Source organism: Pipistrellus kuhlii, unplaced genomic scaffold (genome assembly GCF_014108245.1).
Source record: "Pipistrellus kuhlii isolate mPipKuh1 unplaced genomic scaffold, mPipKuh1.p scaffold_m20_p_2, whole genome shotgun sequence".
Classification (NCBI taxonomy): Eukaryota; Metazoa; Chordata; class Mammalia; order Chiroptera; family Vespertilionidae; genus Pipistrellus; species Pipistrellus kuhlii.
Genome location: NW_023425515.1, coordinates 6,306,928 through 6,332,846, shown reverse-complemented (window position 1 = coordinate 6,332,846; position 25,919 = coordinate 6,306,928). Strand labels below are relative to the sequence as shown.

The window sequence follows — 25,919 nt, the reverse complement described above, 5'->3', positions numbered from 1 at the left end:
CATGATACCAGCACCACTGGGTCTGTCCCATGAAAAAAGACCCAACAGATGTGGTTGTGTGTGGAGGAGAGATCCAGGTGAGTTTTGGGAGGTCTCAATGTGCTTACCTGGGGGGTAGACCAAAGCCACATGGTCCCCAATGCTCAGTCTTGCCTTCTCCGTCAGAGCAGCAGCCACCCTTTCAGCTTTTCGGTGCAGCTGGACACAGGTTGCAGTGCTCGTCACTGTGCCCTAGGAAAGCCAACATTGAGTCATACTGAATTAGGGAGCAGAGGGTTTGCCCACAGGTACCTCAGTATACACTATGCACGCTCCACTGGCCCCCACAGGGCAGCCGAGCCAACCTCACCTTGGCATTCAGCAGCAAAAAGAGCGGGTGGTCGGGAGTGGTGTGGGCCCGCCACTGCAGCACATCGGGCAGGAACAGGAACTGCGCAGAGAGGCCAACTCAGTCCTCCGCAGCCTCACAAGAGGTGCCCTCCTCACCCTCCCAGGCACTGGCCCGTTACCTTCCTGGCCTGGTCGCTATCTTCCAGGTGGGCCAGCTCCCGCCCGGAGGCCTGTGCAATTCTTTTCCCAGCAACCAGATTCCCAACAATCATAGAAGCTGGTCCAACCTCTAGAAAACAGGAAGATGCTGATGAATTCTACTGACATGCCACACTTTTTATTTGATTTAGGTATTCAACTCTTCACTATGATATACACTGAATGGCCAGATTATTATAATCTCTGAACCCATAATAATCTGGCCACTCAGTGTGTGTGTGTGTGTGTGTGTGTGTGTGTGTACACACACACACACACACACACACACAGGCCAGGGTGAAAGGACATGGGTGGTTGGCCGGCGTTCCTGCTGGTCGAACGGACAATTTGCATGTAAATTATATAGGATATACACTGAGTGACCAGATTATTATGCATTCAGAGATCATAATAATCTGGCCACTCAGTGTAGATGTTCAGGAAACCAGCTACAAGGTTTATACTAAATGACAAATAGAAGAGAATTCTCTTTAAATATAAGCAATGCCAGACTGAGAAATTTATAATATGGCACATATCTGAGGGATATGATTTGACCTCAGCCACAGCTAAACTCTTAATTATTTCATTGTTTTACTATATTTTATGTATAAAACATACATGTTTTACTGTATTTTATGTAGGAAATTACACCTTCCTAATTAAATATATTTTATTTAATGATATTTTAGTGTTCAATAATAAAAAAAGCCAGCATTTACTAAAAATTCACATAACCAAAAGAATGAAGCACTGTATATAATAGTTAAACCAGGGAAGGAAAATTGAGTATTTATTGAGATTTCCCAGGTCTCATCAACCTGTGGGTGTGGTGAGTCACAAAGTCGAGGGGAGGAGCAAGCCTGGCTTGGCGTGGCTGCCCACTATGGTGACTGAAATAGGCTTTTTAAGCCCCTGAGCTCCAAGTCTACTCTTGGGCAGGATTTCCTTTTTTTTTTCTTTTTTTTTTTTTTTAATATATTTTATTGATTTTCCACAGGGAGGAAGAGAGAGAAATAGAGAACTAGAAACGTCGATGAGAGAGAAACATCGACCAGCCGCCTCCTGCACACCCCCAACCGGGGATGTGCCTGCAACCAATGCACATGCCCTTGACCGGAATCGAACCTGGGACCCCTCAGTCCGCAGGCCGACGCTCTACCACTGAGCCAAACCGGTTTCAGCTTGGGCAAGATTTCTACTCCCCAGGAGCCATTGCCTCGCTAAGAGGCCAGGCTCCAATTTAGCCATTGAGATGGGTTCTAACAGGCTGGAGGAAGCCATATGCTGGTGACATAGTCAAGTTTTCTTCTATATGACTCAGTTCTAAGAAGGGAGAAGCTGTGGATTGGCCTGGTATGCTACTCACTCTGGCTTTTACCCCTAACTGATTGTGCCATTTAACCATGATTGTGGCCACCACCCATTTTAAGGCTGTTATGCACAACTAACCTGGCTGTTTCTGGCGAGGTTTGGGAAGGTTGGTGACACAGGTGTGTGGACACATTAGCACATTGCACGGGTGCAGCATCCCCTCCAGAAAGCGCTGCTTGGCTTCAGAGACGTGAACCCCTCCAAGAGGAGCCTTGGGCAAGGTGTTGGCAGGAACCAGGGTCAGACAGTACACGCCCACCTGGTGGATGCTGTCAATGGCCTGGAAGGGAGGATACAGGACAGGAAGGACTTCTGGGACCCGACACACTGCATAGTGATGTTGGAGCACATGCTGACCAACTGAAGGCGGCTAGGAAGGCTGGGCACTGCACTGGGTGAGGACATTACAACCCAAAGGTAAAGAAGACAGAGTGATGTCAGTACATTTTGTTGAATGAGAAAACAAGATGGATGCATGTACACTTTCTATCATTTAACACATGCATGCGTGCACATACACAAATAGACACAAAATGTGTCTATATACATGTCCATAACCTGTAACCACTTACAGGCCAAAAGACATGTTAAATGACCTCCTATGGGAGGAGTGAACAAGCGAGGGCAGAAGCTGAACTCCGCTGAATATACTTTGCTTTAGATTTTACTTTGGAACCACACTTATATTTTACATACAAAACACTAAAAACAACAAAAAGTAAAATAAAACAAACGAACTCAAGCAAACTAGAATCAGGTTGGTGGCACAGCCCCACAGAGAGTTGTCTATTTAAAGTGACTTTAAACACGGTGACTTGATTAGTCTCCCCCAAGTGGATATGCCCTGTAGGCAAAAAGAATTGAAAAACATCTTCAGCTGCTCTCAAAAATCTCAGTTTTAGAGGCAATGCGCAGACTGCGGTTCTGTGATTACAGGGTGGGTGGAGTGGCCTAAGGTGAAAAAGGGATTCTATTCGAGTCATTTAGTGTGGGAGAAAGAAGATCAATAAATTAAAAAAATCCTTGAATCGGCACAGCAACAGACAGGCAGAAGGAGTGTGCCTCCACACCCACCTGCAGCACGCGGCTCATCCACTGGAAGCTGTCCTCCTCGGAAGCATCCGGCCGCTGCTCGGCCACGAGCACAATCCGGTCGTCATGCAGTACTCTCACGGAGAACACAGCGATTCTGGGAGAGGACAAGGAGAGAAATTACCATCCAGCAAAGGATGCCAGAGGGGTGCAGACACCTCTTCTCTCTTGAAAGGCCTATGCAGAAGTGCTAGTTTAGAATCAATCAAACAGTGGGTTTTAAAAAGTAGCCAGTCTTTAATTTCCTTGTTGAGAATTTAAAAAGTAACCAGTCACTAATTTCCTCAAATATGACTGAAAATTCACCAAAACAGGGAGGACTCTGGTACAAATCAAAACCATCAGGTGTTTTTCCTTAATTGTGATGTTAATAACATGATAAATTCTTTGTGCAAAAATCTTTGTCAATAAGTTCTATGAGTTGTATTTTTCATCTAACAGATTAAATCTATCTCTCACTGAATTAATTTGCTTGTGTTTACTGGACCTGTTTCTCCCATTTTACTTCAAGAATTCAATATATTTTCTCTGAATCGCCTTTTTCTTTTAAACTTGAGATTATATACTTTTTCCTATAAGGCAAGATGCTGGTCTCTCCATCAAACCATCATGCATGTCTAAGGTTCTAATTTGGGGCCTTTATGGATATAACTTCTCATTCTCTCCTTTGGCTAGTGTGCATAGATGTACATGTGTGCTTGAGCACACACACATACACACATGGTTTTTTATATAACAAAATTTACCCAGTATTAAATTTTTCTTACTTTCTTTTTTTTTATTGATTTTAGAGAAAGGATGTAGGGGGAGAGTGAGAAACATCGATTGGTTTCCTCCTGCATGTGCCCTGACAAGGGATCAAACCCACAATCTGGGTATGTGTCCTGATCAGGAATCAAATCTGCCACCTTTTGGTGCACAGGACAATGCTCCAACCAACTGAGCCACACCAGCCAGGGCAAATTTTCCTTACTTTTATACATTTTTGTAGCATTTCCTAAATATTTCTTAGTACCTCATCTGAGAGTATTTTCACAAAAAGGATCTTTTGGCAACCAAAATTCTAAAATTTACAGACCCATGAATATTTTTATTCCAACTACACAATTAAGTGACAATTGGATAAATACAAAATCCAGTCTAAAAGTTCCTTTTAAAAACTTAAAAAACATTACTGCACTGTCATCCTCCTTCACCAGCCCCAGTATTCTCTGCCTGGTCCTGTGTCAGCTGAGGAGACATTGCCAAATCCGCCATAGGGGCCCTACTAGTTAGGGCCCTACTAGAGAGCACTCTAGCCACTTGCTTTGCAATCACTCCTCCTCCTCTCCCAAGTGTGATACCTGGATTGCCAGCCCTTCTTCTTTTCTTCTCCCCATCTCTTTTAATTTTTCTTTAAAACTTTCCATTTCTTTACCTCAAGAGTAGTTCCTCAATTTGACTTTCCAGCTTATCAATTCTTTCTCTAGCTGCATCTATCCTACTATTTATTCCATCTATTATGTTCTTTGTGTAAACAACTGTTGTGGTTTCTTGATCTCATTTCATGTTATTAATATCCCAGTGACACACACATTCAATCAGTTATTGTTCTATTTCAAAATGGTTGCGGTCCTCAAGCTCTTCCCTGATGGGGACAGGCAGACTATACTATCTACCTGCAGAGTAATCACCCCACACCCCAGCCTATCACCCAGGCTGGCACTGCATCATAGGGTACCTGCTCAGAATGGGGACTTTGCTTCTAGGCACCGTCAGGTTCTGGTGGCCATGAAAGAAGTCAGTTTCTATTATAATCTCTATAATCCAGTCTCTATAATGACTACCCTGATGTAACCCCATGGACTCTTGTACCAGCAGTGTCCCTGGTTTCCACTGTGAGGACAGGTAGTGATATTCTGGGACACTCTAGGCTGCATGCACCTACAGGACTGCCCTGCTGGTCTCTCCTGGGCACTTTTTCCTGGGGGAAGGCCAGCAGCCCATGCTGACCCACCATTTGGCAGAATTCGCTAATGATTTCTTTAAGGTATATTCAAAGACAGGATCTGGCCAGGTTCACAGGCACCCTAGTTTGAATAATAAAAGCACTTCCTGAGAATGATAAAAATTTTAAATACAGCCTGCTGGGTGGATCAACTAGGAGAAGGGACAAAGAGCTCAGGAGCTGGACAGGGCTTCCCCTCCTTGCCCCCAGCCACTGGGGCTAGGCCAGAGGTCCATTCATTCGCTCAATGGAGATGAAAATCTTTAAAGTCTTGCCCTAACACATTCAGAAAGTTGGACTGATTGTATCCCAGGAGCAAGATAGGGTTTCTATATGTCTTGCTAAAATTTAGGAGAAAAAGAACTTGCGTCTGCTGGCTGCAGAGAACATGGTACATGGTTCCGATTTACATCTGTGAGGTCATGCACATGGCTCCCTCTGTGGTGCTGGGGCTGGTCCCTGTGCCAGTTATACATTCAGATCGTATTGTTGTAAAGGACAGCGTGAGCTCTGGGGACAATGAGGACAGTAACTCTGCTATCCATGCTGCAAGTACCATCCTTTCCTTTTTGAGTTTTCTCTAACAAACAGAAATTTTTAGGTTCACTTGTTCAAATCATTGGGCTTTTTTCCACTGTAAACAGACTTCTCCAACCTTAAGTGGAAAAGGATCTAAAACCGTAACACAGGGACCCGCAGCGCATCACCTGCCTCTGTAGACAAACTTCATGGGCTCCACCGCCAGCGCAGTGGCCACGATGTCATCCGCGTTGTGTCTGCGAACTCCGACCACCATCAGCCCATCCAGCTTGCCCACAATGAAGACCAGGTTATCCTGAAGGCAAGGAAGCTGGTCAGGACTCAGGGCACACAAGTCAGGCCCTGCTACAAGGAGATGGGAGCATCATGTCCCTAACACGATGACAGGTGAAACTCGGGGCAAGCCAACTGTGGGATGAATGGGCCCTACAGACCAGTGGGCTCAGATTGAGGCAGAGGGGAATTCAGGGACAGAGTTGGCAGGAGAAAGGTCAGAGATAAGAATACAGTTGTGGGTGAAGTTTGAAAGAATGCTACAGGACATCAGCAGGGTTCCCAAAGTTGGCATCCTGATGTTTTGGGCTGTCTGTCCTGTGCACACTCTAGATGCCCACTGTATACTGGCAGCATACCCTCCTGAGAGGTGAGCACATGGAGGACCCTGGTCCTGGTGGTGTGACTACTCACAGGGCCAATGAAACCCAGCAGCCCAGTCCTGGTGAAAGGCCTGTCCGAGACGGGTGCTCCTCCTGCAGTGACCGGGACAGTCTGCATAGAATGGAAAGGGGAACAGTCAGACTATGGTCCACAGATAATCAACCAACCGGCCAGGAGTCAGCAGGCAGGTGGGAGAGCTCGGCACTCACAGTGCCTGACATCCAGGGGGTAGTTCCTCAGATGGGGCTGTCACCCATGTTTCCGAAGGGGAAGAGGCTACCCCAGGACCAGAATCCCTGCTGGCTGAGGAGACCCTCCTCTGGCCCCTGTGCACAGCATGACCACAGGCTTTGTTCCTGCTTTATCCTCTCCTCCCACTGTGCCCAGTGCCTGGCCCAGAAAAATGGGCACTCAGTTGGCACCCCAACAACTCCAGCATACAGAGCACTGGCTTGCCTGGGCAGCCTCAACTCCCTTGAGCTAACCCAGCAGAGTAGGTGCCAAGGAGATCGGACCACCATCCACTGTGCCCCATGGATGCTCTCAGAACTTAACTTCAACACGAAGTACAAACCTCAAAGACATTCTTGGTGATCCCAAGTAGTCCATAATACGCTGTGCCTGTAGCATTGGAGTCAACACAAATTTCTCCAACTTCATCAGTTTTACAAAGATACGGGGCACCATCTATCTTCACAACACATATATTAGCTACAAAAAGAAAAAGAAAAAGAAAACCTCAAAAGCATAAATATTAATACATTGAAGTGGATCATCCACAAGGATGTATTTTTGCCATGTCTATAGCTTTGGAAACAAACTATTACAGATGTAGTATGTTCTAGCAACAAGCTTTCTGACAGGTGTCATATACATTCCATTTGCTCACGACTTTACATTTAATACACTCCAAGATGAGGCAATAGAACAGCAATGCAATCTCCCTGGGATAAGCAGACACACAGGCTCTGCATGACTCTCCTGGCCCCACGAGATGTCAGCTGACCTGGCTGCCAACAGGCACCATCTTGTACGTTTGCTCAGAGGCTCGCTCCTGCTCCAAAGCCTGATGGACCCCACTTGTACCAGGGCTCATCCTGTCACACAGGCCTCAGTGTGACCCCTTCCCCAGCCCAATTACTCCTCTGTTTTCACTAAGCAACACACCTTCCTGATGCTCCTGCCTGCCCCTCGGCACAGGGACTTTGCCTGTGTGGTCACTGTGGCCCAGGCCCCCAGCCCTGCCACACAGCAGCATCCAGAAACAGCCTCCAACAACAGAGCAAAACACACACCAGAACTCGGAGTGGTCCATCAAACAAAACCCGGGCATTCGGCATGAATTAAATAGCCTGGGCCTTGTCCTTCCTTCGGCCCTTCTTGAGTTTTTTTCCAAAGTATTCTCATCTTCAAAGATGTGAGCAAGGAAAGGTTATAGGAGGACAACAGTCATTTAATTCCGTTTGTGCACAAATCCGTCAAAGCCTCAGCAGAGAGAATGTTGAGGACATTCACTAAAGGAGTGGAATTCACATATCTTGCTGGACAGGTAGCTCTCAGTTCACACTCAAGACATTCATGTGATGACAGACACTCCAATTTAATACAAAAAGACACAAAAGGACAAAATCCACTTCATATCATGGTCAATGCAAACCCAGGATTAACACAGTGGAAGTTATACATCTGTTAAAAGCAAATACCATCAGCCCTCAACAAGTCAATCAATCTTCAACTGTTCTGGCTCTGTGCATACTCACACACCTAGGGGAAAACTGTGCATACAGTCCATCCTGGTTCATGTTTTACCCGTAAAAAAAACGAACATTACTATGAAAGTCCCTTATTTTTTCATTCGGACAAAAATCACTAAGACTATATTTTACCAATTGTTTAAAGACTTACTGGGCTCTCCTAATAACTACTAAAAATATGTAAGATTCCCAATCTTTGTTCTTTGTAAAATGTTTCCTCCTCATATTCAAGTTACTAAAGGACCAATTAATGCATATTTATGGTAAAATACATTTCATATTATATTTTGTTTCTAGTTACTTCTAGTTGAACTTCTAGTCTTATTCTAAGAGTCCCAACTTCTCCACAGATGTAGGGTCAGACATCCTTGCTATAGGCTCCCCCTCTGAGAACAGCACATGCCCCTATGCACAGACGACCTGTGGAGACAGACCTGAAAACACAAGGACCAGGATGCTGAGCAGCCTGCAGACCCTGCAACCCAGATACTGCAGCACTGGGTTAAGGGTGACCGACTGAAAGCTGAGAGCCTGCCCCCGAAAGTCACCAGGGTGGGTCAGGACAGCTGCCCGTGAACCACAGAAGGGCCAGCATGGCGAAGAGGGTTCCAACTAGAGAAATTGTGGGGTTGCTACAAAGAGGGGTAACCACAGAGCAGCATCAATGGAGCATTCCCGACTCACAACTGTCCCCGGGGCCTCCTGGGCCTATCTCTGCTCTTAATTTTCCATGTGAAACTGCACCAACATCACGCCGTGTGGCCTCGACTTCGGAATAGCAGGAAGACAGCTCCATCACCCTCTCGTCGCTGCACTGCCCAGGACGGCAAGGAAGCCTCTAACAACTTAGCAGTTAGTCAGGCCCTTGGGATAGCTAGCTCATCATGACCTTTCTGGAACCTACAGGAATTTCCGTGGGCCTTGATTAAGGTCATACTCCTAACATACCTGTACTCTGATGACTTACTGAAATAATCTACCAAGTTATTCAGACATCCTGGGCGCCTGGGGTTTATGCCTCCATATATGTGAAGTAAGGCTATGCCTGGCAGCAATGTGAGCAGTTTGTCACCATTATCCCAAATACTGGAACTAGAAGTTGGGTTCACAGCCATAAACACACCTTTATATTTTAGCTCAACTTTAAACTTATTACAAAAGGAAGCAAAAATACCTTGAAAATGTTATAAAAATCCTAATTTACATGGAAAATCCATTTTAAGAAATCTTTTACTTGGGTGCTTCTAGATAACTCCAGCAAAGCCTGGGGCTAGTATGACTCTTCGTTAATCAATCACTGGATAAGACACACTGCAGGTGCATCCCTTACCTCCAGGCATCACCTGACCAACGTCCTGAACAGTAAGGACTGACAACTTTTCTTCAGTATCAACTCTGATCACACCGTAACTAAGGCCGTTCATTGATAACACAGCTTTTCTCGGAGGAGGTCCTCCCAGGTCAGGCGGCCTAGAAAACAAAACTAGATTAACTGACAAAGGATAGAGTTCTTGAAGAGACCTATAGCCTACCTTGCCTGCAAGACCATGTTGCGCCCCAGGCTCCACTCTGAATCATACTGTAACCTCGAACTCGGACGCAGCAGCACTAGGATAAGGACCGCGTGTGGCAGACTGCATTCCTAAAGTGGCCACCACCTTTCCACCCCAGGCTTTCCTCTGCAGTGGGGCCTCAGCACTTCTCCCTTCATCTGGTGGGCCTGTGATGATGGTGGAAGTGATGCTAAGTGATTTTCAAAGGAGGTCATAAGCGGATTGTTTCCACCTATTTGTCTTGGGAAACTCACTGGGAGCCTTGGGCATAGCCAGGTAAGCAGAATGACATTTGTGAGGAAGCCCAGAGCAGACCACTCCAGGGACCAGCAGGAGAGGCCCTGAGACTCCACACAGGAAGTCATGTCTGCAGCTCCCCCAACCCTAATCCAGTCCAGAGAGCATCTAACTGCAAGGCAGCACGAAAGTCCTGACCATAGCAAGGGAGAGAGATATAATAACTGACTGTTGCTATTCTAAGCAACCAAGTTTGGGAGTAATTTGCCATGCAGCATCAGCAAATGCAACACTAAAAAACAAAGATCAATATTTTTCCCAGGAAGAAAAAACTGCACTGACAAGCAAAACTGTTCACCACAGAACAAAGAAATAAAGACTACTTCATGGTTTGTGAAAGATAAAGATGTTATTCTAACGCTAAGTTATCATTAACATTTAGGATTACTTATGCTTGCACATAAAAGCACACACTATTTATGGACATATGAACATACATATGATACAGGACCACAACTGATACTAGTTTTCTAACAATAGAGTTGAAAACTCCATTGCCCTCTACCCTAGGATGGTGCCAGAGCAGCTGCAGACCAAGAGCCACAGCAGGCAAGGGATGACCCAGCAGGAAAAGTTGACCATAGGCACACCTCTACCCTAGGATGGCAAGGGGTCACCCATTAGTGCTCAAACAGCTTGGGAAACTGGCACAGGATGGGCACTGCTTCATGATGGCTACTGCTCAGAAGCAAATTAATAGCATTTGATACCGCAGGTAATTCAGGAGTAAGAATAAAAAGTCTCTACAAAATACAAGCAATTAAGTTACCTGCGGATGGCAACCGTCAGTGCCTCAGGAGAACTGGCACAAGGACAGATGACCTCCGGCCTCAGGCCTCTCGACTGAAAGACGTTGAGGAAGGCATCACAGGAAGATATGGACCCTGCATGAAAGAAAGTGGACATGAAATTGCAAGGCCGATGGGTACAGGGGAAGCAGAGAAGTGAGCAGCACCCAGGTGTTTTAGAGGCAGGATATAGAGACCCTGCTGAGCTCATGTGTGGATGGAGGGAACGAGAGGCTTTGGGGTGCTAGGTGAAGTGATCTCCCGAGCAACTAGGTACCCAGGAGCACAGGTACGCAGGGGTGTTAGGGCCTCACTGGACAGCAGACTAGATAACAGGCCAGACTCTGGTCGATGGCTCTGTGCTGCAATGATCCACTGAGGCTCCCCAGAAGACACTTTGCGGTAGGCCCTGGACAGCCCCCAACAAGCAGCCACGCTCAGGTCCTGCAGAGTCTGGGTGTGAGCAGCACACTAGAGGGGTTCTCATTGGGAGGACGCGCAGTGGCTGAGACAGTGGGGGTGAGATACAAGGCCAAAGGGCAGGGGCTTCATGAGGCTCCCAACCTGTACCTATGTTCTGGTCAATGTTTAAGAAATATGACTCATTTTTTAAAATATTTTTTTGTTGATCTCAGAGAGGAAGGGAGAGACAGAAACATCAATGATCAGCTAACTCCAACACACCCCCACACACACACTGGGGATCAAGCCCACAACCCAGGTACATGCCCAACTAGGAATCAAACTGCAAACTCCTGTTTCATAAGTCAATACTCAACCACTGAGCCATGCCAGCTGGGCAGAAATATGACTCTTTAAGGCATGTACCTTCTCTCAACTGTATTAAAATCGCTTCCAAATTTAGTGGCTAAAAAACAGGCATGAGATATAACAATGGGTCACCAACAAGAAGTGACACGTTAGAGACAATGACAATACACTCACTTTCACTGTCTGGGACACCAGGCTCCAGCCCTGGTCAGGAGGTTACTCACATGGGTTAGCGCCGTCGGCCACGATCAGCATACGCAGCGAGCTGAGGCTGACATCCCGCTGACCACGCTGAGCCAGGAGAGACCAGTGCATGTCACGGGACTTCACCAGCGCTGTCTGGGCTGCAAGGGAACACAGGCGTGAAGGTGGCACTCCCACATCATCCTGACCCTCATGCAGTGCTTGCTGCCAGTGCAGTACACACGTAGGATCACAGGCAAGCATTCTATGTTTCAGGCCACACATATCTGCAGCTATGTCTCATTCACAGTTTAACTCACTCTAACCTGTTTTACTTAAAATCAAACATAAACTCAGATCCATTTTCCACTTTGAATTTCTCTCAGAAGCTCTATCTTGTTCTTTCCACACCTGCCTATTCTGTCTCATCCAACCCTCCCCCCAAGCTGCTTAGACATTCAACTGTGTGGCCAGAGAAGCCTCAGGGATACGAGGGCTGTGAGCAGATAGACTCAGCCCTCAACCCTGGCCATGCTGGTGGGGAGGAACCACCAACTCTGAAACCAGCTTCAATCTTCCTCAGTAAAATAGGATAAACAGAGATAGGTACTCCCTCTAGGCTGCCCTGATGACACCATGTCTCATGTCTCATGTCCACGTTCAGTAACTGGCAGTACCATAAGCACAGGCAGACAAGTAAAGAGGGTACCCAGTATTAGACAGTCTTAAAACAAAAACCCGAGGCCCAGAAGATAGTGAAGGTGCCCTCAATCTCCCCCAGAGCAGAGCCACAGAAACACCTGAAGTGACTGCAAGGGTGACTGACTGAAAGTGAGAAAGCCCTATCATTCGTGGATGGCTTCCTCTGAATAAACAGCTTTGCTGCTGGTGGCTTGAAAAGCCCTAACTTCATATTAAAACCATCTGGTGGGCCTGTGATGATGGTGGAAGTGATGCTAAGTGACATTAAAACCAATGATAGGGAAGCCCTATCATTCGTGGACGGCTTCCTCTGAATAAACAGCTTTGCTGTTGGTGGCTTGAAAAGCCCTAACTTCATATTAAAACCATCTCAAATACTAAGAATTGATGTGATTGTAAGGAAAATTTCAAATGAATAACATTAGGGTCCTATGGTCCTTACAGAACAGTTCTCCACCCGGGCCTTACACACACCCAGGCCTTGCAAACCCAGGTCAGGCTTTGCACACACAGGTCACATCAGCTTACAGCCAGCACTGGTGAGTCAGGACCACCACAGACGAGCCTAAGACCTGGTCATGGTGCATGCTGGCCGTCGGGGCTCCTTAGCCCACATCTACAGTTTTGTATGTTGGCTTTTTTTCTTAATCACCAAATATTAATTCCAAAAGACTTCTTTAGTGCAGGATGAATCAAGAAATGATGCAAGCTGAAACCGGTTTGGCTCAGTGGATAGAGCATCGGCCTGCGGACTGAAAGGTCCCGGGTTCGATTCTGGTCAAGGGCACGTACCTTGGCTGCGGGCACATCCCCAGTGGGGGTGTGTGCAAGAGGCAGCTGGTCGATGTTTTTCTCTCATCGACATTTCTAACTCTCTATCCCTCTCAATTCCTCTCTGTGTAAAATCAATAAAATATATATTTTTAAAAATAAAGAGAAATGATGTGAATTCCCTTACCTTTATACAAACATACTTTTTGAATCCAGGAGAGTGGGTTCACCTTCATCAGTGCATACGGGATGCTGATCACGTGCATCTTGTTCATGACACTCTGTGAAAGACACAGGCGCTCAGGGCAGGCCTCACTCCGCAGCCGGACTACAGATCTCTACACCACGCCGAAGCGACAAAGGTAACACCAGTGCTCACAACACTATTTCAGTTCATATATACTGGTCAGGTGAATCAGCAGAACTAAGGATTCATGGTATCACATAAAAATTAGGGTTTGGGGTCATATATTAATATGAAACATTAGAAATCCCTCGTTCCAACAATTAGATCATTTAGCATCAACACTCACTGTTAACACTCCATGCCACAGACCAGCATCCCTTTTGAAATCCAGCACATTTGTTAGTGTTTCAGCTGAAAGTGGACAAAGATGGTTAAACTGCTGAGTGAAACCTCTTCACATGTCACATGCACTTTTAGAGAAACTCTGAGATGAGCATATTATCAGCATATAAGAGTTTTAGGAAACATACAGCATTTCCAAATACCATGCACTAATTTACCAATAATCTTGGTTATTTACTTAAATTACTGGAAAAACAACAGTAGGTCATACAATTCTGGATTATAACAGAGAACTATGCTGATCATCAATCTGAAAACAAAGCAACAATCTCTAGTTAAGAGGCTGTTACACATTTCAGTCAGACTGTCATGGGTGCTCTTCTCAATTTTACATCCGGTTCCTCCATTTCTCACACTCAAGACCATTATCCTGCATCTTCAAAAAAAGATCACATGCTACTGGTGTCACTTCCCTTTAGAAAGGTGCTCAAACTCTCCTGTCCGTTTTCTCCTCCAGAGGGTATGACTGGTAGATATTAGGAAGCAGGAGCGAACAGGAGTCCCCAGGCTTCCCAGCACATCCCTGTACTCAGAGCGTCTGGCAGTACCCTTTGAGGGACCACACTCCAAGGGGCAGGGAACAGAGCCTGGAGCTAGAAGCAAATCTGGTCCCTCACCAAAGGCCATGGCAAGCCCTAGTGCACCCCACGGGAGAAACACCCCTGGTCATTACAGGGAGCTGGGTTTGTGTGCCAGGACCCTGCATTCTGAATAAGCATGGTGAACAGACTCCTAGTCAGTTGAGGGTCCAATTATAGGTGACATATGTAAGGTCAGCACTGCGTCTAAAGAAAAAATCATGGGACTTGACTGATAGGTCTAATTTCTTTAAAAATTATTCAGGCTAAAACCGGTTTGGCTCAGTGAATAGAGCGTTGGTCTGCGGACTGAAGGGTCCCAAGTTCGATTCCGGTTTAGGGCATGTACATTGGTTGCGGGCACATCTCCGGTGGGGGTTATGCAGGAGGCAGCTGGTCGATGTTTCTCTCTCATCGATGTTTGTGGCACTCTATCCCTCTCCCTCTCTGTAAAAAAAAATCAATAAAATATATATTTTTAAAAATTATTCAGGCCCTTGAACATATCTAAAATCCTCTTCCAAATCTCTACTGAAATCTTCATTATGCCCTACACTACCCCTTACATTTAAACACTATATTGTAGATATTTAAACACACTACTCAATTTACTTTTTAGTTTTGTTCAAGTATTGCAATGCAAAACAAACTGCCATGTATACATTTTTATAGTTTTTGGAATAATAGTTCTCTAAGTTAAATATCTAATATTTATCAGTACATGTGGCGCTACCAAGAGCCAACCTATGACCACAACATTTCATCTGTATATCTGTATGCAGGACAGCTTAAGGCCAAACCACAGGCATATAAAATAGCAATGGAAAAGTAAGTGCCAATAACATCGTTTCCATATTTTTAAAATGTAAAATGCACTGCGCCTCAGTTTTGTTGAATCAGCCAACTGAACATTGATGAACTGGTGGGATATGGACTTCACACTCCAGAAAATCAACAAACACACGAGTTTACTGGAAAGGGCTCACTCATCCAGTGCAAGCAGAGCCCTGAGCATGCGGCACCTGGAACACCGGATTAGAGGCAGGTCCTGTACAGGACTGGACCTGACACCTGCAGCGACAGTACCCTGGTGCCCCATGCACAGCTGCAAGAGCTGCCCCACATGCCCTTACCTTCCAAGTAGCCACACGCCTGGGTCAGAGCCCGGCACTGCGCCAGCAGAGATGCATGGGACACCGTCACCCCCACTGTGCTGCCTTCTTTGCTGGTTTTATACTGAAAGATTTTAAGAAAAAAAACTCCATTATGTGATGTTTTGGAAGGCCACGACCGAGAGAATGGAGGCTGGTGGATTTTAGAGAGAAGAAGCTGTCAGCTGTTTCTCCTTCACTAACCAGCCCATCAGACTGAAGAGCCTTTTATGCCCTGACCCTTAGATGAAGTTAGGACCCATCCTGGGCAGGTGCTAAGGGCAACAGTGCATGCGAGTTCCCTCATAATTGTCCGCATCCCTTCTAAGAGTAAAACTGAAAGAGTCTGAGAAAGTTTCCATATGACAAGTCAATGTTAAGTTTTAGCTTGTAAACTAAAAAACTCAGTAGCTCATACTGATATGAAAACAAGGCCTAACCCGGGGGCCTGCTTTAGCATACTGTGTTAGAAGAGTCATCACCTCAATGTAGGCGGTCCCAGCTCCTTCGTCCTGGGCCAAGGGGTGCCAATCCTTGGGGGGCTTAGTCAGATGCTTCCCATCGATTACCAGCCAGGTGAGAGGAGGCCAACCTGTGAGGGTGCAGCCAGGAAACATGGCACAGGTGAATGTCAGAGGGTCCCTGTTCCTCACACTCAGGGCCTCGCCATTGAACATGCAGCTCTAGCTCCTGAGTGCCTGAGGAACAGATATCTCAATCTCATTTAATTCTTATTCAATTCATATTAAACAGCAGAGACCCTGAACCAGGTGAGAAGCGAGTCTCAACTTCAGCCTCTGTAAGTTTAAGTGCTGGAAAAGTACTAAAGGACATAGTTTTAACTCAGAATGCTGACTCCCACTCCCCCTCAGAGGCCCACCTTTGAAAGTTGCCACCTCTCCAGTCTGTGCTTTAGGCAGGCCTTTCTGACAAGCGTCCGTGGTCAGGGCCAGGGTGACACCACAGCTGCCCAGCAGAAACCCGATCTGCTGGCTGCCAGCATCCTGAACAAGACAGAGGGCGGGCGGGGTGGAAGTGAGGGGCTCCTGGCAGCCTCGGTTCAGGACCTTTACTATGCAGGCGCATGCACAGAAAGAAGAGTGCTTTGTCCACCCCTTATAAAATTTCTAGAACAACTCAATTCTATATGCCAGCGATTTTCAATCAGTATGCCACCAAATTTCTTAAAACATGCAATACCTGATCTCTTTTCCTTCAAATAAAAATATGACAACAGCCAACACAGTAATAGCCATCTGGTGTGAATGAACCAAAATTATACCTTTATTTTTTCTGATTAGCAAAAAATAATATACCTTATGTATTTTAGTAATTATATTTTAGTAATGAGTATGCTATGAGATGAAAAAGGTTGAAAATCACTGCTATTACAGTATTTTCATGAAAATAAAATATAATTGTTTTTAAATTTAAAAGATATATACTTCTAGCAGTGAAATATAAAGTGCAGATAATGGGCTAATTTCCCAAAGTTTTTTCCTTGCAAATCACATTTAGCAACATTTTAATAAACTCCCAAAATAACAGCATTGAAATTTCTACTTGATTTGTGTTTAACAATAATAATTATTTCCACACAGAAATGTACATTTCGTTTTAGTCAAGTCCTCTTTTGTATATGTCCCTCTGTAAAATGTTAAAATTTTCTTTTTGAAAGCTTGACAAATCTCTAGTTTTTCCCTAAGAATCCCTGTATTTAATATCTGTCATCATATATTATCTGTGGGAATGTTCTGGTTTTATTTGAAAACTTTACTTTTGAGATTTGAATATTTGTTGCTGACAATATTCATGTTAGCAGCTGCCTGAATACTGGGATACAATAGAAAACTCTGAGTTTCTAAAATACATGCCTTGTCTACCCCTAAATAATTTTTTCAATAGTTAGGTTACTGACATTTATACATAAAATGAAACAGCTGCCTAGACCATCAGAACTCCCACAGTAATCATGTCAGTAACAAAAACTGCCAGCTGTGTAAGCAAACAGAAATGTAAAACATTTCCATCCCATATATTCAAAATTATCACTGAAAAGTGAGCTGTAATAAATGACTGTAATGATTTATCCCCCCAAAATGAAACTTAATGTCAATAAACATATGGCATTGAGAACAAGTTTAACAAAGCTTATCAAATTTCAAATTCTATTTATCAGAGGAAAAAATGCTCATCGTTTCAAACCTCATGAAACCTGAATCAATGGCCCAGGGCCAAGTTTGCTACCTTTTTTGTTAATGGCACTTCTATGGGGACAGGAACCAGTTCTGCCAGGAGACACCCATAAAATGCAACCATGAACATCACAGGGTCACTATTCGGAAACACTAGCGCCACCTACATCAGAACAAAGAACAACCATGACTGGAGAATGATTGTCATCTCAACTTTTGGAGTATCTGCTAATGATTAGATGGAAGTGAGATTTTTTTTATTATTTTAGAATCTGGGGTTTAATTCTTAGTCCTTAAATTTTCTCAACCATGTAACTTTAAAATATATATATTTTATTGATTTTTTACAGAGAGGGAGAGGGATAGAGAGTTAGAAACATCGATGAGAGAGAAACATCAATCAGCTGCCTCCTGTACACCCCCTACTGGGTATGTGCCCACAACCAAGGTACATGCCCTTGACCGGAATCGAACTGGGACCCTTCAGTCCACAGGCCGACGCTCTATCTACTGAGCCAAACCAGTTAGGGCTCAACCATGTAACTTTTAATAAATAGTTTTTAGGTTGAGGTCTCATCTTCCCATACAACAAGATAACTTTAAATTTCTGGATTTAAAGACAGTCCATCTGCACGGCAGCAACTCAGGAATGGACCAACATCCACCATCAATTGGCCCAGGTGAAAAGTAAACAAGAAATTATATTATATCTATTGATAAAATATCTTCCAAAAGAAGAAATCATAATGCCAAAATTTTAGTTGAACAGATCTCCACTCAAGACTTAAGTGTATTCACAGGGAAGGATGAGGGCTACAAAATCCTCAGTTGAGATCCCTATTGCTGCTTCCACTGTGTCTCTCTTCCCACCTTGTTAGCATGCTGCTACTATTTAAATTCTATATTCTATTTTGTCTCTTATATTTTTATTTTTGTCAAATTTTTAAAACACAGAATTTAAAGTGACCCAAAAAAGTACTAATGAAAAACAATACTCCCCATGTTCCCCCGTTTCCTACTCCCAAAGGCAACCACTTTTTAAATAATTTATATCTTCCTTTTGCTATTTGCTCTGATATTTTCAAATATTTTGCTTACACTGTTTTATCTTTTAAAAATATTCAGGTACTAATTTTATTTTCTGTTATAGTAGGTGAATATTTAGCTCTCCTCTCCCCCCTTTTTCTTCTCCCATCACCCCAATTTCCATTTCTTATAATAATCTAGTTAAATGAAAAGAAATTTATGGAATATATATTGTATATAATGGATTTCAAAAAGGAAGGGAGAGGGAGAGACAGAGATAGAAACATCAATGATAAGAAAGAATCATTGATTGGCTGCCTCCTGCACGCCCCACACGGGGGATGGAACCTGCAACCCAGGTGTATGCCCTGACTGGGAACTGAAGTGTGATCTCCTGTATCATACATAGGTCAATGCTCAACCACTGAGCCAAATCAGTCGGGCTGGAATAAGATTTTTTAAAACCACAATAGTGTAATAAGTTGTGCTTGAAACCATAGTGATGAATCAGAATATTATTTGAGCAGACTTTTAACACAGGCCTCAGAACACAGAACAATGGATAACTAATAAATAACTCTCTTTTTTGTAAGGCAAAATTCAAACTGTATCTATATTTATACTGTAAACTTAATCAAGTTTCCGACAAGTTAGTTAGTTGAAAAGGGCAAAGCTCTCCTTCTAAAGTTGATGTTAATAGAGACTGTTCCAGAACTGTGAATTATAGCCTTGTGACTAGATGTTTGGTATAGAAAACATGTTTTTAGAGAATCTGTTACGAAAGAGTTGTGTCTGTTCACTTTTAAAAAGTATATTAACACAGGAAGATGAATTTGCCACCCATCTCTGATAATTAACTCACTGTGATCTTGTCAACCTTTTTTATAATTATGTGGATTCTCTAGCAAGTCAAGACAGTATCTGTAAATCTTTGTCCTTGCATGAATTTTCTTCAAGAAAAAATAAATTATTTGTTCTAAGATTCATTATAAATCAGGGATTCTTTCAGACTCACTCTAAAGCACAACACATTATAAAGTATCATTCTCATCCTGTTGCACTTTCACAGCCAGGTACACATCTCCTTTCTTTCCGATGGTGACAGCTATCAGCATTTGTACTGGTTCTGCTCTCTACGTATACATTAGTCAATCTGCTCTAAAATATCCCACCACATGTGTAAATATCTATCAATAGTATTCTCCAAATAGCCAACCAATCAGGTGAACTCATAAGTTTTACCAGCTGTGGACCAGCCCTACCCACATTCTGGGCCCTGTGTCCTCCTACTCCTGCTAGGCTGCTCCTGGGGCACTGCATTATGGCTCTCAGGTTTGGGCCCCACTCGCTCATTCCGATGAAGCACTCATCCTTTAGGAACTTCCCAAGAAAGAGTGGTTGGGAGTCCAATTTTTTTTGAATCCTGTGTCTGAAAATGGTTACCTATCCTCACATTGGTTGAATAACTAAGAACAGGTTAAAATCAGATTCCCTTTGAACTTCTGAAGTGTCACACTGCTCTCCCCCAATCTGACTGCTGACCCCATGTATACATCCCACTTTCCCCTTAGGCTCTATACCATGGTCTTGAGTAGTAACATGCTTATGTGCTCATGCCCATTTGTGGAGCTACTGTGTTCACTGCAGTATTCACTTTAAAGCAAATGCTCTCTAACTCCAGAACATCATCTTAAGTTATTATCACTGAAAATGTTATGTTCTCTTCTCTTTTCTCTTTCTGAACCACTATCAGATGTGGGGCCTTCTTGATCAATTCTAATTTTTAAACCATTTTTCTTTCTACCATCCATCTCTTGTTCTTTTATTTATTTTTCTTCATTATAGCCTCTAGAAATATTAATACTAATTTTCTGAACATTTGTTTTCTGTATCTAGCTTTCCTCCAAGTTCATTTGTTTCTTCTTCCTCCTACTGCCCTTCCCCTTTCCTTTTTCTTCAATTTTTTTTTTGCCCTTTGGCTATCTTCTTCCACATTAAATTTTCCTTCCTTAATTGTCCTTGGCTTCTAGTTTTTTAATTAAAAAATAAGGCAAAAAGTTGCCAGAAACTCTATGACAGCTTGTCAACTTATATTTTCATTTCTGACCCTGGGCAACCTTTATACTAGTTTACACTGTAGGTTTGTTGATTTTCACCAAGTTCTCCTGTTTTCTCTCCTGGATCTTCTGGTATACCTGAGTTCCTCAAATCTGGTTCAGTTTTCCAAGAACAATGCTGTCTAATAGAATTTTCTACAATAATGAAAATGTTCTATTTCCAGCTATCAAGTATGGTAGTCTACTGAGCCCTTAAAATGCGGTTTGTATGACTAGGGACGTAAATTTTTCATCGTGTAATTTTGATTAATTTAAATAGCCTCATATGGCTATGCCAACTACTTGGGACAGTGTAGGACAAGGATCTAAGCCTCTAGCTTCCTTTGCATGCTATTGTGGCTGATAGGTTAAGAGGGGATTGTAATCCAGGAACTACACCTACAATGACCTTCCTATTCCCAGTGTCTAGAGCATATTGCTTGGTCAATAAATATTTTTGAATGAACAAAATATTAAATAAAGTTATTTCCTAAAAGACAAAAAAAAGAAAAGGAAGAGGGGATGGTGGCCTTGCCACATCGAATAGGAAGAATATAAAGCACATACAATTTCAAAGTAATGTTGTTTCCTCATAAAACTTAAGCTTTGAATATTTAACATTTATTAGTATCTGATATTAATATTTTTATTAAAATCAACATATTTGGCTGAAACCGGTTTGGCTCAGTGGTAGAGCATCGGTCTGCGGACTGAAAGATCCCAGGTTCGATTCCGGTCTGGGGCATGTACGTTGGTTGCGGGCACATCCCCGGTGTGGAGTGTGCAGAAGGCAGCTGGTCGATGTTTCTCTCTCATCGACGTTTCTAGCTCTCTATCTCTCTCCCTTCCTCTCTGTAAAAAATCAATAAAATATATTTTAAAAAATAATAATAATAAAATAAAATAATAAATAAAATCAACATATTTGAAGTCAAAGAGAAAAGAGTTGAGGAATCAATGGACAGGCAATGAAAAAAAAGAACAATCTTTTTATCTGCATCATCAAAAATTTTTCCCACATTTAATATTTTTCCGTGCTAATTTTAAATCCCTTGTAGTAATACTGTTAAGTCTAAGCAGCTGATAGAACATTGATTTCTATGCAAAAGATTTTTACAGTCTCTGTTTTTGCTCACTCCAATAATTTCATTCTAGTTACTTACTCTGTCTCCAGGTTTAAGTAGTGGTTCATTCTTACTAGTCAGTTTATTAAGAAGAGTATAAGCTAGTTTTAAACTCCGACTCCAAAGTTTCCCTAAAATGAAATAAAAATACTAAGCAATGTAAAACTTAAGAAACTAATAATTAACATTTTAATTTAATAATCATAAAACCCCATAAGTATCATTACTCAATTTCTGAAAATTCAGGAAGTTTCCAAATGATAACTATTTTGCACAATGCTATAATAAACATCATAGTTTTTTCCTCAAAAACAACTTACAAATTTATGTTTCTTAACATAAAAATATAGGATTTTATCATAGAAAATTTAGAATATAGAAGAGCCAGTAGAAAAAGGGCAGCATTGTTTGTTACATATGTGTATATGTAACACACATATGCACACACATACACACATATATATATACATGTGTGTAGAATTTTCAAAAAAATGAGATCATACTCCATCCTTTTTTCAATCAACATTGAATTGTGAATGCATTTTCATGTCATTGTCTCAATTACATCCCTTATAATTGATGTAACCTTTACAGTAATTCATGAGGTAGGTCATATCTTCATCTCCACCTTTCACTCAAGACAAGAAAGACAGGGAGATGTTAAGTAACTGCGCAGAGCCACCAGCTGCTGGAGTAGTGCATCTGGACCCCCAGAATCCAGCCCTTAACCCTATGAGCTCCTGCCCAACACAGTTATCCTCCTGGCACGCAGTCTCTATATTCAGTATGAATGCTCAGCAAAGAAGAGCTTCTTTGAAAAAGATGAGATTAAGGAAAAGTAAAGAGGATTAAAGGTACCTGGGGAGGTAGACAGAGTCAGGGGTGATAATGGAGTGGGAAGAGAGAAGAATCTCAGTCCATCCCCAGCATCCAAGGCAGCCTTGACATTTACACTAAGCAGTGTACTAAAAAGTAACACAATGTCCTAATTCAGTCCCTCTCAAATTGCTGTGACATAACACCATGCAGTCTGAGCAGCCATGCCCTCTGAATAAATGCTCAAATTTCACTGCAAATAATATTAAACTCAAGTGCAACATTGTGAAATAAGTGAATTGTGGGACCTGAGAAATAAAGGAGAAAAAATATTTAACTCAAAACACTGTTGCTGCTTTTGTCTATATCAATGATCAATTCAAGATGTTAATAACTGTAACCCATAAAAAGAATATAAAAAGAACAATGCATCACAACCAAGTTAGTTTTATCCCAAGAATGCAAAGATAAGACAATATCTTCAGAGTATTAAAAACAGCTAATGATCCCCATAAAAAATGAAGACATAATAAACTGCTGTCAGACAAGCAATGAGATTTCCTCACCAGCAAATGCACAGTAAAATAAATACATACACAGAGAACTACAGGCCGAAAAGAGAGATTACAGTGGGAAATTCAGGACGGTAGAAGGGGGACCATGTGACAAAGGAAAGAATAGAGTATGACTACTGACTTTAGAGACAATCCTGGAGTGTCCCATGGGTAGAAATAAAGTGCAAGAAAAGAAGAATGCAAGCGTGAAGGTGGGTTCTTCAAGAAGCTGACAGAGTCAGGCATGAGTAAAACTTGTGAAGGAAAAGGCACATGGTGAGATCAGACAGGAGATAGCATTGCTGTAACAAAGTCTCTGCAGGCCCAGCGAGGTGATCCAAAGTAGACTGCTCATAAGGGGAGTGTAGGTTGAGAGAAACAAGGCACTGAACCACCACCTTCCTTAGTATTGCCTAGGGCTACCCCAAGCACAGCATAAACCAGACCTGAAAGCTGAATTCAACAGGTGGTGGCCATTAACAAACCATGTTCCTCCCAGTGGACAGTAAGTTCCTTTCTTAAAGAATTATAGACCAATCTCCCTAATGGACACAAATGCAAGGATCCTTAACAATACAGCAGCAAATAAAATCCAGACATTTACTAAAAAGATAAGGTATCATAGCCAAGTGGAATTTATTCTACGAATATAAATATTCTTAACATTTGAAAATTAGTCAAAGCAATTCATTAAAATAATGGAGAAGGGGAGGGAAACCATGACTATCTTGACAGAAAAGGAAAAGCATTTGATAAAATTAAATGTCATGGGGGGGGGGGCGGAGAAAGGACAATGGAGGGGAAAAAAAGGAACATATGTAATATTTTCAATAATAAAGATTTATTTTAAAAAATAAGTAGGTTAAGAAAAATCAAGGCATATATCGATGAAAAATCAAGGCATATATAGACAAAAGCAGCAACAGTGTTTTGAGTTAAATGCCCCCCCCAAAAAAATTCAATGTCAATCCATGATGAAAAATTTTTAGTAAACTTTTAGGAATAGAATTTTCTTAATCTGACAAAGAATTTCTACCATAAAAAAAAAAAAAAAAAAAAAAAAAAAAAGCCTGGTCAGTGTAGCTCAGTGACTGAGCATCAACCCATGCACCATGAGGGCACTGGTTTGATTCCTGGTCAGGGCACATGCAGGCTCGATTCTCAGTTGGGGGGCTTGCAGGACGTAGCCAATCGATGTTTCTCTCTCATCCATTTTTTTTTATAAATATATATATTTTATTGATTTTTCTTACAGAGAGGAAGGGAGAGAGTTAGAGAGGTAGAAATGTCGATGAGAGAGAAACATCGACCAGCTGCCTCTTGCACACCCCCTACCGGGCATGTGTCCGCAACCAAAGTACATGCCCTTGATCGGAATCGAACCTGGGACCCCTCAGTCCGCAGACCGACGCTCTACCGCTGAGCCAAACCAGTTTCGGCTCTCATCATGTTTTTAATCTTCCTTTCCCTTCCTCGCTCTCTAAAAATCAATAAAAACACATTAAAAAACAAAAACTTCGACAAACTTCATGACCTAAGATAGAGATCGAGGCGAGAATACCCAGTTTTCCACTTTGTACTGGTGGTTTTAGCTCATACAGAAGCAAGAAAAAGAAACTAAAGGTTAAGTTCTGGAAAGGTCATGATGACACTGTTATTGTTCACAGAGGACTGATTTTGTATACAAGTTATCCAAAAGATATATGGACAAATAAGAAAATAAATCAGCCGAAACCGGTTTGGCTCAGTGGATAGAGCATCAGCCTGTGAACTGAAAGGTCCCGGGTTCGATTCCGGTCAAGGGCATGTACCTTGGTTGCAAGCACATCCCCAGTAGGGATTGTGCAAGAGGCAGCTGATCAATGATTCTCTCTCATTGGTGTTTCTAACTCTCTATCCCTTTCTCTTCCTCTCTGTAAAAAAATCAATAAAATATATTTAAAAAAAAAATAAAAAGAAGAAGAAGAAGAAAATAAATCAGTTAGTTTGTGGCAAGGTAAAAAGTCACCATTTAAAAAAATCACTTGCACTTCTATATGCAAGCAACAAATGAGTAGAAAATATTGTAATCATTCCAATAAAAATAAATAATGGCAGATGCTCAAGACTTCTGTACTGAAAAATAAAAAAAATACTGAAATAAATTAAAGAACTTAAAAAAAGGAGAAAATATTCTACTCATGAATCAATTTTCTTCAAATTGAACTACAGATTCAATGCAATGCAATCATTATCCCAGCAGGAATTTTTCCAGAAACTGATAAGCTAATTCTGAAGTTTACTTATAATGCAAGGGCAGTCGAGGAAATCTTAAGGAGCAATCACAGAGCTAATGGACTTCTGAGCCGGATACTGAGACTCATAATACTACAGTGATTCAGGAGGTGTGGACAGATAGCACACTGACTAAACAGAACAAAGTCCGCAAACAGAATCACAGGTGCACTTTCCACCCCAATACTTGAAGAACTGGCTTTCCAATAAATGATAATGAGGCATAGATATTCATAAGGAAAAAAAATGACTCTCATTTCACAAATGAAATTGCAGATGCATCTTAACACCCAAATGTAAAAAGTAAAACAAGTTTTTAGAAGCAATAGTAGAAAAATATTTTTGTGTCCTTAGGTTTGGCAAAGACTTCCTAAAAAGGACAAAAAAGCGCTCTAGTAGAGGAAAAAATAGGTAAATTAGATTAATACTTCTCATTTATCTAAAGCTACAATTAAAAATTAAAAGGCAATACAAAGAGTGTAAGAAGATATATGCAAAACATATATCTGAAAAGGCATG

At 42.4% G+C, this 25,919-nt stretch overlaps 1 protein-coding gene across 19 annotated transcripts in view; it reads right to left on the bottom strand.

Annotated features, from left to right (window-relative positions):
* Positions 1–25,919, bottom strand: part of DIP2A (disco interacting protein 2 homolog A) — a 75,279-nt gene that overhangs the window by 17,247 nt on the left and 32,113 nt on the right. For 18 of the 19 annotated variants that reach the window (XR_006742310.1, XR_004989353.2, XM_045585338.1 and 15 more), the window contains 18 exons: positions 21,796–21,887; positions 17,563–17,673; positions 16,196–16,319; positions 15,798–15,907; positions 15,298–15,400; positions 13,531–13,595; positions 13,185–13,278; positions 11,566–11,685; positions 10,552–10,666; positions 9,263–9,402; positions 6,753–6,889; positions 6,209–6,289; positions 5,689–5,816; positions 2,977–3,091; positions 1,981–2,182; positions 510–619; positions 350–430; positions 108–231 (listed from right to left, as the gene is read on the bottom strand). Coding sequence is in view for 17 of the 19 variants with exons in the window: in XM_045585338.1 (XP_045441294.1) it covers positions 108–231; positions 350–430; positions 510–619; positions 1,981–2,182; positions 2,977–3,091; positions 5,689–5,816; positions 6,209–6,289; positions 6,753–6,889; positions 9,263–9,402; positions 10,552–10,666; positions 11,566–11,685; positions 13,185–13,278; positions 13,531–13,595; positions 15,298–15,400; positions 15,798–15,907; positions 16,196–16,319; positions 17,563–17,673; positions 21,796–21,887 (2,052 nt within the window). In the remaining 2 variants the exon portion in view is untranslated. Of the gene's footprint in view, positions 1–107; positions 232–349; positions 431–509; positions 620–1,980; positions 2,183–2,976; positions 3,092–5,684; positions 5,817–6,208; positions 6,290–6,752; positions 6,890–9,262; positions 9,403–10,551; positions 10,667–11,565; positions 11,686–13,184; positions 13,279–13,530; positions 13,596–15,297; positions 15,401–15,797; positions 15,908–16,195; positions 16,320–17,562; positions 17,674–21,795; positions 21,888–25,919 lie in introns of those variants that run through there. The other variant, XM_045585343.1, reaches the window with a different exon arrangement.